Raw genomic sequence first — 15948 nt, 5'->3', positions numbered from 1 at the left:
AAATGTTTTCCCCGCACTTCGCAAGAAGTTCTTGGAACGCGACATTCCACATATTTTTGTTCGAATACGCAGATACTTCGTTATGTATGTTCGGTTGTAATCCTGAAGTTTCGATGAAATCAGAATCGCTTAAATCCATTCATAATGTCATTGCCTGCATGGCCTATTAACAGCTTAAACCTGTTGCTTGTATCGAAATTTGTATAGCAATAAGTATCAGTGTCAGTAGGCCGCTTAAAAGTTTAAACTCGTTATTGCACTGCATAGATTCCTACAGAAATGTTAATATAATCGAAACGAAGAAATAGAAGTTAAATTTTTATACACAATTCGTTAGCTACTTATACGAATAATAAATACAATTAGAAATTAAAAGATTTTACTAACGTTTATAATTATCTCTTGATATTCTTTTCAATGTTTACATGAATTATCCGTACGACCGTACGAAGGTTAATAAAAGTACACCTTCCTCGCGAAGATGTGTTAAAAAGTTTACATAGATTATTCGTTTTACAAATAACTATGGAAATTATATTACATAATATTCAACTCCAAACGTCGCTCGAATAACGTTTTTGTGAGTCCATCTTCTTTATGTAACTCCCTGCATCTAGTTCCGACATCTTTCCTTTCTCCATTACCACTTTCAGTAAGATATTGTGCACGTCTCGTGCCATATTTTTAGCATCACTGATAAATCGAAATATTGTTTTAAACATTCCAGACAATTAAATAAAGAAACTAGGGCTAGGCTATATCTGAATTTTTCCCATAAAAAATGTTAAGATTTGTCTCTAAAAATAATATTAGCTATTTTCTATTAATTTTTAAAGCTTAAAATTTAAACTGGTAGGCATAGTTTTGCAAATTTTAATTTCTTTTCTCATTATTCTCCTACTATCCAAATTATTCAAATTTTTTCCCCCCCAAAAAAATTTACTATCTATCTCCAATTGTATTTTTAAAAAATCATTAGTACGTCCAGCTCTAGCCATAAACTAAAACTGAAGCAAGTTTAACACTCAATTTCTAAATTGAATATTATTAGATAATTGTATACTGACCCACAGACATAAATGTGTCCATTTTGTTCACCGATAATCCTCCACAATTCGTCTTTGTTTTTCTCCAATAAATGTGTAACATAAACTTTTTCTGGTTGTTCTCTGCTAAATGCTGTGTGTAAAATCAAAGTACCGTTCTTCACGTACTCCTCGAGTTCATCTTTATAAAGATAATCATGGTCTCTCTTTCTGCATCCGAAATATAGTATTGTATCACCCACTTCTTTGCCTGAAACAGAACAAATCGACATTTCGTGAATGACAATTTATTTGATCAGCATTCACTGAATAGATAACTTTTCAATGAATTATAAACAGAAATCGTTGTTTTACGGGATCGGTGTTGGAAAAATATTATTTCGAATAATGAATAAATAGATTTTCGTCCTTATTTTTCGTTTGCTGCATTTCATAAATAATTTCCTTATTAAATTAATAAGTTACCTTCTTTCCTAGCAAGATCACGTTCTTGTATAAATGCTCTGAACGGTGCTATACCAGTGCCTGGCCCAACCATAATGATGGGTGTGGCCATTCGAGTAGGCAAACGAAATTGTGATTTCCGTACAAAAATCGGAACGTAAGATGGCGGATCCGACGGATGTTTCTCTTTCAGCCAGCTAGTCGTCACGCCTCTGTTTATCCTACCCGTTGGAGTTTTGTATTCTATCATAACAGCGGTTATGTGAACCGAGGTCGGGTGCAACTGAACAAAAATTAAAACTATGTTGAAATGTTAAAAGTCATTGAAGACATTTTAATTTCAAACTTTTATTTGCGATTAAAAAATGTAAATTTTGAATTCATTTGTACAACTAATTTCCGTTTATGTGTCACTCTTGACATTAGATTTACCAGTATTAAAGTTACATAACAATTTTGTAACCTGGTGTCATTATTCAACGAAGTTCGATATTCTAATGACGATCCTAACAAATGTTTCTTACCTTGGGGGAGGAGGAAATCGAGTAATATCGGCACTGCAATCTCGGCAGGAGTTCACACAAATGATCCAAGGCTGGTTTTAAGCTAGGAATGTCTTCTAAAATGTGTACTATGTTTCTATTCTCTTGAACCACCCATTGTTGGTATGCAGCTTTCCCTTCCGCGCTAGTTGACGTCATTAACTTTAATTTTTCCTTGTCTGTTACATCACTGCAATATTCTGCCAACTCCTTCAGAATGTGAGTACGTGGGTTGCTGGTAATATCCAAGTAATATGTCAATGCTGTTCTGTATGAACAGGGACAGGGGAATGGATGCTTCTTTGTCGATTCCTCTGCAACACAAAGTATACAAACTTAACTCAATGCGTCGGTTCTGAAACTATTAGTCTTAGAAATTAATTTAGAATCATAATATTTTCAGAATTAAAGTATCCAGTTTGAAAGAAAATTAAATTGCTGGTGTATACTTTCAAATACATGTATTAGACGTGGAAATTAATTTGGAGACATCAAAAACTGTAATAATTTGAAAATTGAAGCATTGAGTTTGAAAGTTAAATTGTTAGTTTACAATCTTAATACTATTTGTACCAAAGGTGTCGAAAGATTTCAACTTGCAATTACTTTCTAAATTTAATCATTGACTTTTCAACTTTCTAAAACTATTCTTTTTTATAATAATTATTTCAATACCAAAAGTAATTTTAAAACTCACCATCTGTGTTTGTGAGAGTGAACACGGTATCCAAATCTACATCACATTTTTCTCCAATTTTGTTAACTAATTCTTTATTGTTCACAGGATACACGGCTAAATGATCACCAGCTTCGTAACGCATCTTCGATCCTTCTATGTCAAATTCTATGTGCATGCAGGATTTCTCTGACATTGGACCATGAAGTTCATGGTTTACTTTCACTGGAGCCAAGTAAGGGTTCTTTGCATCGAATGGTCTATATAATACCAATTGAATATGCATGAATATTTTCTAAAGTACAGTAGTTTTTCTAATAATACGTAAAAAGAATTTGAGTTAAACTTACGATCTCTGGTTTTTAAAAGAATGAAGACGAGCTATTTCACCGGTGTAAATCCGTTCTATTGGCAAGTCTACATGCTCTGTGAGTTTGTATTGTCGAATACTAACATCTTCACCTGTACCTTCAATCCCGAAAAAGTCACAGACAATGGGCCAGAATTTGTCTTTCCATGTAATGAAATCGTCTTCTATACTATAATTATTTAATTTAATTTATTCGTAAATAGAGAAAATCCATTAGTTTACAAAAGTTATTGTATAATAGTTGTGTGGAACTTAGAAAATTCTTCAAATAGATCTACAAACATTTGAAGATATTAATTATAAATTATAAGTTTTTTATGGTCTTAGAAACTGAAAAATTACGAGTTCTAATTATATTACTTGAAAAAATTGAAACATAAACTGGTTTATTACTATAATAATATTGAATTTTCCAGTAAAAGAATTTAGAATAATTTGGAAAAAATTGTAATTTGTATTGGATGCAAGTAAAAAAATTTTTAAAAACGTTCCAATTGATTTACATTGAAGATTTTGGAAATTATGGTAACTTACTTAGCATCGTCGTCTCCTAAGCCAAGTTCAAAAACACGAGTGGCACCTAATTGTTCTAATCTATGGTCGACATAAATTGCTACTTCATTGTAATGCTCATACGTTTTATTCCCAAGTCCAAACACCTGCAACAAATTAAAATAAATATTGAGTAAATGGACTGGAAACTATTGTATGTTTACAACGGTGGCGGAAAAGTTAAAAAATTTTGTAAGCTATAACATTTTTAATTCAAAATACAATCGAGACTTACATTTTTAAAATCTTTTATTAGCATAATAATACATAATATTAATAATATATTCTCTTGTTGGAGTTATGTATTTCATTATTGAAAAAAAAAGAAAATCAATTTCTCAGAAAATTACAGAACATCTCAAAACAGCGAGGAAGAATTAATTTAACAAATATTAATTAGAAAATAGTTGTAAATGTACCTCGAATTTTGGCGCCAAAATCAGTGCTGAAAATCGCCGCATAGAGGCGGTGTGAGTCTTAGATTTAATAAACACGCGTACAAGTTTGTCACACTTTTTTAAGCCCATAATTACAATTCCCAAAAATCTATTATTTATTCACTAAAGTTAATTAATATTTATTCAAATTACTATCTTAATCTCGGTATTTTTGTCGATTATTTTTCGGGATAAATAGTACACTAATGGAAAATGTTAGTGACTACGACCATGCACACGTGGTGTCTGATCGATAAAAGTTTCTTACGTAACCCTCGTTTCTCACATAACACGATGCTAAACGCTAATCGTATTAATCCATCGAATAGAACATAATTATAAGTTATTATTACGTTTTAAACAAATATTTATGGTATTCAGAATTGCTTAGAAATTTAATCGAATGAAAATTACTAAATATTTAAGCAAGGGGAAATCAATGGACGCCATATTGCTACGAGTAGAAGTATTCTTTCATTTGAACTATGACTTAACCAGTGACTCACCGATCCATTTTGATAAAGTTCTGACACAATATTATGATCAGAAATCTTGGCCAGACGATTCTCAGACGATAGAAAATGGATTGACAATATTAAAATATAATCTTTATGAAAAATTCTAAAACCAGCTATAGGTTTCGAAACATTCCAATGTAAATATTTCTGTTGTAGGTGATTTTTCAAAATAAAGACTATTAAAAATATTTCTAAAAAGAAAATAGAATTAATACGTACAGCATAATTAAGTCCAGACAGATCACCATCGCCATTTTTCAGCCAGTCAACAAATTCCATGGCATTATCGGTAGGATCACCTTCTCCGTACGTAGCTAAACAGAATACTGCCAAACTATTTGGAATTGTTTTAAGATTTAATAACTCCTCCTGTTATAACAAATTGCAATCATTATAAATAACGATATATTATTTGTAAAAAAGCATAACATTAACGTGACGTTTTCTCTGTTTTAAGATAAGATTTCTTCCGTAAAGTAAAATTTACTCTCTTTTATTTGTTTACTTTTATTCGATCTTGGGACTCTATTTCAGATTATAATGGTGAAACAAAGGATAAATAGAATAAAGATCAGTTCCGATTAACCGTTTTAGTGTCAGGAATAATTTCGAAAACAGCAATTAAATCAAATTTAATTGTTTTGCAAAATTTCAAAAATATCCCTGTACATTCTGTTTTGGCAAGTATGAATTTAAATAACAAAAATATGTAACAAAAAATTCGCTGCAAGCAGGAGCTAGTACGATAAAATTAATTTAAAATAATATTGTCCTATTACCCCTCTTAATATCAATTTATTCTTAACAAAATAGGAACGAACAGTGGAAACCAGCATTGTCTACGGTCGATATAGTTGTATCGCGATTTATTGATAATTTTTATAAAATTAATAATATTAAAATAAGAGATAAGTATAATTTATTCACGAGTAGCGAATAAAAATTTTAAATTCATTCGTATATTAACTTTCGTTTATATTCCGTTCGTGAATTAGAATTCACTAATGAGTTTTTTTAAACTAAAAAAATTAGTTTACAAACGAAATTAAAATATTTATTCGTTATTCGCGACTAAAATTTGCTTATCTCTAATTAGAATATAAGATTATTTGTGAGAAATGAATTGGCGATTTACATAGGAAACGTGCATACGGCGTAATACCTTTTACAAGTTTATATTATTTTGGTGGTATTCTGATATAAGTTTTGGCTTTGCATTATTTCTGTAGATCTATAATCTAGAATAAAAATAACGAAAAACAAATAAACAAAAAAAAAAAAAAAATCACGATTCAAATCTGTAACGTCGTCGCTATTTAGCTTACCGACCGTCGAGTTCTTCCCACTTACAAAGCAACGAAACACGCTTACGTTTTTCCTGTTTAACTAATAAAGCTTATTTTTGTACCAAAAAATGTAATATATTTTATACAATAAAGTATTGTTATTTAAAATAGTAGTCTATTCTATATTCTTGGAAACCATCGTAGTATTTGAAAGAGTAAACGACTAAAACCCTTTTACTATCATTGCAGTCTACAGTCAGCATTTAGGGAACGAGTAACGATGATCATCGTGTGTATGTATGTGTATATTATATAAATTTATTATGATAAAAGCTTTAATTATTAGAATTGCGATTTAACCCTTGCAATACCGAATGCCGTCCATAATCGGCACTGTACGTATCGTCCTTCCACGAGAAGAAGGTACAGCGTAATTACATCTCCACTCCTGTTGCAGTCCGCTGACTCACAGGTATTGGTCGAAAATGGTGACGAAATCAGTGACAGCCAATCAGTGGACTGCAGCAAAAGTGGGGATGTAAACACGCTGTGCCTTCTTTCGGTAGGACGATAGTAGCTGTGGATACTAACGTCGACTAATGTCGGTATAGTCCAGAAAGATGTGTACTGTAATAATTTTCCCTTCCATTCTGAACTTGTTCTAATTGTATAAAAAATAATTAATAATGGAAAGGAATTTGAATATTTGTGTCTAATCAAACATTGAGGAAAAGAAGATTATTTTTTATGAAAGTGAATTAATACCATGTCACATTCTTCGGGATCAGCCACCATGCCTTTCATTTTGTATCTGATGCCCTCCTTGGCTAGACGACCAGCGAATTCTTCGGCAGTTCCGGTTTGGCTGCCATAAAATACCACGAGACTTCTTCCTGAAGTTTTCAGCTTTTTTATGAACGAATTTTCCGTTGGCGTTACCGTAGGAAACAACGTTGGCCTTTTACAAAAAAATTACCAAATTGATTTATTCTGCATTCTATCTCAATAAAAATCGATTTGATCGAATCGAGCTGAATAATACTATAATAATAATATACTGGTTGGCTAAGAAGCTTCGCGAACCATTTTTTTGGAAATTAATAGGGATCGAGGATCGAAATTTTTTCAGTTTTCGATAGCTCTTTTAACGCGTCAACAGCAAAACTAAAACTTTCATTTTAAATAATTTTGAACTACACAACTTAAAATTTGCCTTAATACTTACTTATTTTTTACACCTCATTCAAATTTAATTCTTTTAACATATTAACTTGAAAATGAAATTTTTTAGTTCAAATTTTTGAATTTTTGAAATACAGACAACTGTAAATCGTAAATTGATAAAGTAGAACTTCAACAATTTGATGTAATTAAATGCTTTTCAGTCATATTTCATATCTGTTAACATGAAATAATTGAAAAAAGAATTATTTGTTGTTGAAAAGAGCTATTTAAAATTGAAGAACTTAATATACCAAATTCATAATATTGAAAATAGTTATAGAAACGTAATATTTACTGGATAGAATAGGATTTTGCGACGGACGTGTATTCTTCTTGTTTGTTACGACGCATTAACCACCATAATGCAGCTAATAGAAGAGCGCTGAGAAGTATGATATCGAGTGTGTTAAAAAGTGGTTCATCCAGAACTTCGGTTCTATCATTGTTTTCTAGCATCGGAGAACCCGCCATTCTTATTGCTTTCGGCTGTGATGCGGTTGCTGTCTGCAACAACAAAAAAAAGACAAGTAATGTCATGAAAAGTGGGTATTAAAATTAGCGTGACATATACGTGAGTCATTCATATTAAAATAATGTCTTCGAACTTTGATAATTTGGTGTAATTACATTTTATTGAGTCATGTTTGTTTATTCTTTTTAATTGATCAATCGATTCAGCTTGTAAAAAAATATATGTATTAACACGTTGACTAATCAGGGAAAAACCGTCGAAGAACCGTTTTCTGCGAGATCAAAACATAATGATGAACAGAACATAATGATTTTAGACAATTGTGAAACACATAACCTAAAATTGGTATCATTACTTATATATCTGATCTTACTAAAGGTTAATAAAACTTTATTAACAAATTTATTTTCTACAACATCTCAATTTCAGAATTAATTTTTTAGATTATTTTAATGAATCCTACGTGTATATACATATATAGGAAATTTCAATGAAGTTTGTCAAACATTTCTGTTAGGCAACATGACTCTTATCGTGATAAAAGCCTTGGCCGCTACTGTCATACGTGATAATAGGAGTCATTGAAAGTCATCAGACACTGATATTAACGGAAACAATTGTAACATCGGTGACGTACATGTATGGAAATTACATAACAATTTTCCATAATTGTATATAGTTACGAGTATTTATTGTGATTTTATGGAAGATTTCTTCTATTATCGTTAACTCATCATATCTGCTATTTTTTATAATTTTTACAAGTATTGAGAATTTTCCATTGTAAACAATATTATAACACGTAAGTTCAAAGTGACGGTCACTATAATATGATCATATGACAGTCAATGTGTTAAAAAAATCAAATTTGTAAATATTTATTCGTTTCGAGGGACAAAATACAAATTGTAAATATTGATTCAGTTTGGAAAAACAAAAATTATAATTTTTTTTTTATTTTATTATATGGTAAAATTTGACTTATTTTTTAATACCATTGGAACTTTGTTGGTAAGGAAGTTGTGGCCTTTTCAACGGAAATAGGCATGAACTACCATATCTAATGCACCGAAGTTGCACAAACGTAGTCCAGTAATTGGTACGATAGATTAAGACTGGATATATTTATTTAAACCAAATTTAGTACTAATCACATGTAAAATAAACAAGAAGACAATATCTTATTTGAATTCATATTGCCTTTTAAGTACATCGATTAAGCTTAACGTCAAATCGATATGATTCGTTGCTATGGAAATTCACAGGTTAGGTCTGGGTTAGTAGAATTAATTCTAACAAAGACTATTTTTTGAATGACTCGATGGTAAAGAAATGGAATGAAAATTTTTGATCGCACGAAAAACGAAGTTTAATTATTGTTTCGAACAAACTAACAGGTAAGTCTAGGTTATGTCTGAATTAATAGTTAATTCCAATAATTCCACCACTTTACATTTCTGTCTACGAAAATGTGGCTAAAAACTTGGAATCAAAATATAGATCGCCTCAAAACTGAAGTCGAACAATTCTTTCGAATGAAAAAGCAAAATTTTCGGTTTAATGGAAATGTTGGTCGTAGATAATTCCAATTCTTACCGGGAAATCCATTCTGTACGGATGAGGTGAGTGCGCAGGATCGGTAAGGGTTGTTCGTGTAGTCAAATTTGAGAGATTTTTTTCAAATAAATTCACGTCGAGTAAATTTGGAAAGTTACTGCAGACAATGGGGAAAATGTTACACTAGCGACGAGTCGGCAACGTGTGGCAGAGCGTTCGTGCGACAGACGTCACGATGAGGAAGAAAAGCAAGTCATCGGCCAACGAATTTGTGCTCGCGGCCTCGCGGTACAACAGTATTCACTCACGATATGCGGAATACGTTTAAAATACACTTGCACAATAACGACAGGTTAAAACATAATTGCTTTGCCATTGTGTTTTGCTACTTAGTTATGTGTATCTTGATTTTCGCGACACAAATACAGACATAGACGTAATAAGAACGTTACCTAGAACGGAACAAAAGTTTTAGACTAAAACTTCATCACTACTTGAATTTATTTTTCAATATAATATACGATATTTAACACGTTGTTTGCCAAACTTTCGATTGAAGGAAATATCAAGATGTTGCAATCATTTTTTAAATAAAAGTATATGGAAGCTGTAGTATATGTACATATATCTAGTGTGACAGAACCCTAAGAGCGTTTTCCAAAATGGGCATCAGTTTTCGAGAAATTCAAGTTTGAAACATTAATCTAGAATTTTTCAAAAATTAAAGTCCACATTGATAAATGCTTTTAGGGATTTGTTATTCTAGGTATACAGGGTGTTTGGCCACACCTGGGAAAAATTTTAATGGGAAATTCTAGAGGCCAAAATAAGACGAAAATCAAGAATATCAATTTGTTGATTGAGGCTTCGTTAAAAAGTTATCAAAAAATTAAATTAAAAAATTTTAAATCATTCATGAAAAAATTATTTTTGGTTGCGGGGTTTAATTACAATCATTTTTGGTGAATACACATACCCCCGAAATTCTACGTACTTTCAAGAAAAAAATTCTTTACCGAAAATATACTGTGTGGCCGGAAATGTTTCTATAAGTTTTTAATGAAGCCTCAATCAACAAATAAGTATCCTTTATTTTCGCCTTATTTTGGCCTCTAGAATCTCCCATTAAAATTTTTCCCAAGGGTAACCAAACACCCTGTATACAATATTTTTAACATATCACTCCTGCGCCAATGTAACTTCCTTACACGTGATTCCATGATTGCTGTCACTGAAATCAAAGTGGTACTTTACCAATTATACGCTACAAATGTCTGTGTTTTGTATGTGCACATCTTACTGTGAATATCAATTTAGAAACACATATTTACACTGTGAGAAACTTCTTTTTGTTTTGAGGAAATAGTAGTAAGTATTTGACGTGTACTAGACACATCGTATCATCGGAACAAAAACGGGTGAAGATAATTAATTTTGTATCGTCGAATGTAACTTAATAATGTTATTTTTGTCCGACAGTTTTCTAATGTTAGAGGTGTACATTCGACTGATATGACATTTAAGGTACAGGTTGACGATTAAAATAAAATTAAAGAAAATAATTTTATAGACATGGTATTTTAATAATATAATCAAAAGTATAAAAGTAATCTCCCCCACGGAGATTAGAACCGGAGTCCTCCTACACTGTTCAGTAGCGAACTTGACCTTCGACTACCAAACCACTTGTGAGATCCTTTCCGCATTGTTATGTATAATTCAGCGCGCGTATTAAAACAAAAACCTTAATTTTCTGATTAAATCATTAATCGTGAAACATTGTCGCATAAACTTTTTTTACTCTATATAGAAATCTATAATTTGCAAAAGCACAAATTTAATTCGACAATTTCGACATACATATTTATCTTTAAAGGCATTTTTTTATAAAAATGACCAACCATAAACATCTAATATTTTCGAGTTTGTTATAATAAATAAAAGACCGCAAAAAATGCCGATTACGTATCGATGCAGTTGTAGAACTACTTTTATATTATTGCAGTAAACAGATATTGTTATTAGATATTACTATTGTTCTCAATATTTTTCAGATTTTAAGATTTTAAGATAAAGGAAATTGTTTTCCAATGTCTAACGTTAGTTGATACCATTTAATAAAACTCATTTATTCTTTATCTTACGAAGATAAAGTCTCGTTTTAAAGAATGTCTAGCCTGATTCGAATCGCGTGTGACAGTGGGGGGAAGGGGGTCGCGAGCGAGATATCAAAGTAAAAGAAAGATTCTGAAGTTGCGGGGTTTAAAAAAAAAAAAAAAAAAACAAAGAGCACGGCATCGATTCATTGATGTTTACGACATGTCGCGTGCGGTGTGTCTGTGAAATATAATATATTTATTTACTCCGTTAATCCTCTCTGGGAAAAATCTCACATAATTCTGCATGAAAACAGTCGAACACGTGCGATAGATTTTTTAAATGACTGTACATAATAGTAGGTACAATTCAAGTTGCATCGTAACAGCTCTTGACGTCGGTATCTGCATAACGATATACGTGTATCACGATCATAATACATCTAACACGTTACATTTGTTATGCAATACATGCGTGCTAGTAATTCATCAACGTAAAAAATGATTAACACTTTTACGATCGTCGTAAATCCAAACCAAGCCTATATACTTTGCAATAATTTTTCCTACACCTAACATTATTATTTAGGCACTATTATGAGAGTTACGACGTTATAAACTGTTCTGTTATAACATTTATATTTTTTTTAGTAAAATACTAAAGTCGAATCTGATTTTGAAATCCAGCGAAAAGATTACCGCATTTCTTATTACAAAGATAATGTACAAAAAATTTTAATAGTAAGATTGTACGGAACAGCACACAATGTGTGACAATCTTTCACAATAATTGTTCTAGCAAACTATCTTTACATCCCTCTTGCTTTAATAAAATGGATTGTTACATAAACTTATAAATAAAAACGCATAGAAAATAAATATTATTTATTCTATATTTTCTCATATAACACTTTCTTCTATGGATTTTGTTTCGTTATTTTATTTCTGTATTATTCTTGCATTCCTTCGGTATCGAATAAATTTATTTCTTTATCATATCGCACGAATTATTTTTGTAATATTTACAACATAATAGATTCTCCAGTACATGAACAAAAAGAACCATTTACGAGAGACTATCGATATCACTCGTGTCATCGACTAATGAAGTTTCGTATCAAACTTACTTATGCAACGAGATCCTTAAAGATCCCACAGGCTAACGCGAAATATTCGTATCAAGACAGAGGTAGCGAAATGTTTGCAACAACAGCGATGACGAAATTTGCAGCGAATGCTGATGAAAACACAAAGAAGCAATACCAACATCGCAACTTGAGAATAATAATGAAAGAAACACCTTGGAAAGCAAATAAAATTTGGGGAGGAAAAAACGTTACAAATTCGCAGTCGCAGCGAAAATTTTTCGCGTTGAAATGAACAAACACAGCATCCGTTGTGTATTTAGTTTAGTTGTGAATTCATCATTGTCGTAGCGACATTTTTTGTGTGGATCTATAAAATTTTGTTATTCTGTCATCCTTAATACCGATTGACTAATCGAACTTTGATTGTTACGTAAGTCGCTGGAATCCGAATGCGAATGATTTTAGAAAGAAAAACATCTAAATCAACGAAATTAAACACGCTAGCGTTGTAATAACATTTTCTGTAATCGACTAATTTTCATTTTGTAAATTATTCGTAATTAATGAAACATTCGAAAGATTTAATAAACAATCATACTTGTTTGCAACGTTCTTTTATTTTGTGCTAAAGTGTTTCTCTGCGGACGGTGATACATACGCATACACACGCGCACACAAAACGCGCGCGCGCGCACACACACACCACACGCATGCGGAGGTATGTGTCCACACAGCCACCTGTTGATGAAATGAGCGTTTGCATTTACCTGAAGGAACGTTTTCCACGCCTGATTTTAGCAACGAAGTGTCGTTATATTCTATTCGTAGAAAATGGTTTCGTCAATAATTGTGGACAGCCGCACGTGATTGCACTTTCCGTATTATTTGTTAGTTTTGGTTAGAAGCACTGCACTAGAGTCGAGAGGATACTAAATACACGGATGACACAAAGTTATCGAAAAATTCGCGCACATAATAGAGGCGTTAGGGTCGAACACGAACGATTTCGTCCCTCTGCAATCCTCGACTGTCCGTGGACACGGAACAGAAGTTGTTTTCCGGTTATGCGAATGCCATAGCTGAATCCCAAGTTCAAGGAGGACGGAAGACTATAAAGGACGGAGAGAGATTGTTGGATTGGTAAGTTCGTAATACGTCGACGGAAGTTCGTTCCTAGAGCGCCATATTTAAACTGATTCTGAAACGCCAAATTCGAAAGTATCACGGAAATCATCAAATTATTCATAATTTTTGCATTCGTAAACAAATTTATGTATTTTTCGATGATTTTAACATTCAATTTTCTCAGAAATTAATATTCACAATTGAAACATTTGTTCTTTATCTTTTTTTTCTCAACTCTTTCTGTTCGATCATTTAATGCTGGAAAAAGTCATACTTAATAAATACCATTATATATTTAAATATTAAAATACTTAAATATTATTATAATCAACGATTGTAAAAAATTCTAGTTTAGTAACTTTACATACTTATTAGATCTAAACCTATACTAATGGATTGTGGACTCCTATTTTCCAATTCACGCAGAATTGTAGTTTGAAAAGTGAGTACAGCAACTCTTGCAAATAATTCTGATACTCTGTCTCCGGTTCTGGAAGAAACGGCCCAGAATTCAGCTTTCATTCTCTGTGCCACTTTCATGGCACGTTTTTCTATTATTTCGTATACTCGATCTGACTGGAAATCAATTTTTTTCTCTTAATGCTTGTAGGACAATTATAATGTAAATAGTATTTGGTTCCTTTCCTAGACATCTTTCAACTATATTATTACACAGTACAATTTAAAGTAATTGGATATTTAGAATCTATTTCATCTGACTTTCAATTATTATGGGAAAATTGTGGTTTACCAGAAGATCTCGCTTCGTAGCTACTAAAAACACCTGAAACTGGTCTGGATTACTTTTGGAAGCTTCCAAAAGCCATTGTTCGCAATTTCCCAAGGATATTAAATTTGTCAGGTCAAACACAACAATGATTGCTGAAAAATACCTTTAAGTAATCTTTAGAAACATGATGAGACCCAGAAAAATTATTTTTACCATTGGATCCTCTGTAATAGGATGCAGCGATGGATTTAAATCTTTCTTGACCAGCAGTGTCCCATCTGAAACAATGTTATATCATTTAAAAATTTTATATATATTTGTAAATGTTGTTGAGAATTTATTTGAATAACAAAATGGAGAGAATTGCTGATGCTGAATGAACAAAACTTACATCTGTAGGTGGAATGGTACACCAAGAATGTCAAATCTTTCTACTTCAAAATCCACACCGATTGTTGCTTTGTAATTATTGTCAAATACTTTGTGACAGAATCTGGAATACAAATTGTGAATTTTAGTGATATTATACAACTTTTCTTTGTTAAATTTTTGTAGACTTAGTATAATTACCGATTCAATAGACACGATTTTCCAACAGAAACGTCTCCAATTATTATTGCCTTGGAAATCCTCGGAGATAAATTACTTGTTTTACAGAAACATCTGACAATCGCGTTAAAGTTTTTTTCATTATTAGGTGTGATTTCTGAGGAGAACGGTGGCGGCCATTTATTGATCTATATCAAATTTGTACCAAATATACAAACTTAATAAATCAATTTTAAATCAGATTTATATAAAAATTATAAATGAAGAATTGAATTTTATTAGTAAATATGTTTATACTTGGTCGGATAATTTAAAAAAATTGTAATGAAATTCGTGGAAAATGAAAAAATTGTAATAAAAATCTTAGCCTATTTTATTCATGAAATTATTTTCATCGACAACAAATTCATTTAAAACCAAAAACGTCATTGTCAAATATTCTATTAGAAGTAAATATTAATTCGTTTTCAATAAAATATTGTGTTGATTCTTGATTTATTATAAAAACTATTTCATTGCTGTCCCATACAATTATGTTTCGTTTTAATACGATTGTTTCTAATTATGTATATGTAAACGGAAACACTACGAATTAATTTCCTAAAAGTAATTTTATATTAGCGTACTCAATGACTTGAGTACGGTCCTGGCCGATTTTATCGATCAAATTATCACGGTCGGTAACAAATTGTATCGAGAAATTGTTTAAATTGAATTATTTCATCGATGGACGATAGAATTTCAATTTGAAAAATTATATATACCCACATATTTCTCATATATTTCGTTAAACTTAAAATCATACTTGTCTTTCATCTCGCGTCGCTTCCATCATTTTGTAAATAGCTGATCGCGTTTCCAACATTGTTTTTGTATTATACGATGCACATAATTCGACTATAATTCATTATAGAATAATTAATAAAATTCAGTTTTATATATTAAATTATTATTGTTACAGTATATTTTATTGTTTACTTAAAATCACTGGAAGTTTCAATACTTCATAGAATTTTAGACAATTGTCGACTAAATTCCTCTAAATTTTTATAATCAATTATGGTAGTAGACTATGCGTTTAGGGCAATATTAACACTCGTTACAGTTCATGCTCGACTGTAACACAATTTGTTCTGAATTGAAAACATTGGTTGCTGTGGCAGGTGTGCATTCACCATCTTTTCTCCAATTTGAAACCAAAAAAATGTTTTATAAATGTAATAAAATTTAAATCCA

The 15948-nt window shown here is 31.3% G+C and overlaps 2 protein-coding genes across 3 annotated transcripts; both read right to left on the bottom strand.

Moving 5' to 3' along the window:
- Positions 1 to 305: 305 nt before the first annotated feature.
- On the bottom strand, positions 306 to 13341 carry Cpr (Cytochrome P450 reductase). 2 transcript variants are annotated; one of them, XM_076767868.1, is made up of 11 exons: positions 13076 to 13341; positions 7391 to 7599; positions 6637 to 6829; positions 4805 to 4954; positions 3613 to 3737; positions 3059 to 3247; positions 2730 to 2968; positions 2015 to 2346; positions 1512 to 1773; positions 1068 to 1296; positions 306 to 693 (listed from the first exon to the last, which is right to left on the bottom strand). In XM_076767868.1, the coding sequence occupies exons 2-11, from the start codon at positions 7564 to 7566 to the stop codon at positions 549 to 551; spliced, it is 2040 nt and encodes a 679-aa protein (XP_076623983.1). In that variant the 5' UTR covers positions 7567 to 7599; positions 13076 to 13341; the 3' UTR covers positions 306 to 548. The 2 variants fall into 2 exon arrangements, with proteins under 2 accessions (XP_076623983.1, XP_076623974.1); XM_076767859.1 differs by lacking the exon at positions 13076 to 13341 and adding an exon at positions 9164 to 9348.
- Positions 13342 to 13531: 190 nt separating this feature from the next.
- LOC143344862 (ras-related protein Rab-34) lies at positions 13532 to 15547 on the bottom strand. The gene is made up of 7 exons (XM_076771407.1): positions 15518 to 15547; positions 14734 to 14900; positions 14555 to 14656; positions 14377 to 14441; positions 14185 to 14315; positions 13802 to 14009; positions 13532 to 13691 (listed from the first exon to the last, which is right to left on the bottom strand). The coding sequence occupies exons 1-7, from the start codon at positions 15545 to 15547 to the stop codon at positions 13621 to 13623; spliced, it is 774 nt and encodes a 257-aa protein (XP_076627522.1). The 3' UTR covers positions 13532 to 13620.
- Between the last annotated feature and the right edge of the window lie 401 nt (positions 15548 to 15948).

Source organism: Colletes latitarsis, chromosome 1, assembly GCF_051014445.1.
Source record: "Colletes latitarsis isolate SP2378_abdomen chromosome 1, iyColLati1, whole genome shotgun sequence".
Lineage (NCBI taxonomy): Eukaryota > Metazoa > Arthropoda > Insecta > Hymenoptera > Colletidae > Colletes > Colletes latitarsis.
This window is presented reverse-complemented; position numbering and strand designations above follow the sequence as displayed.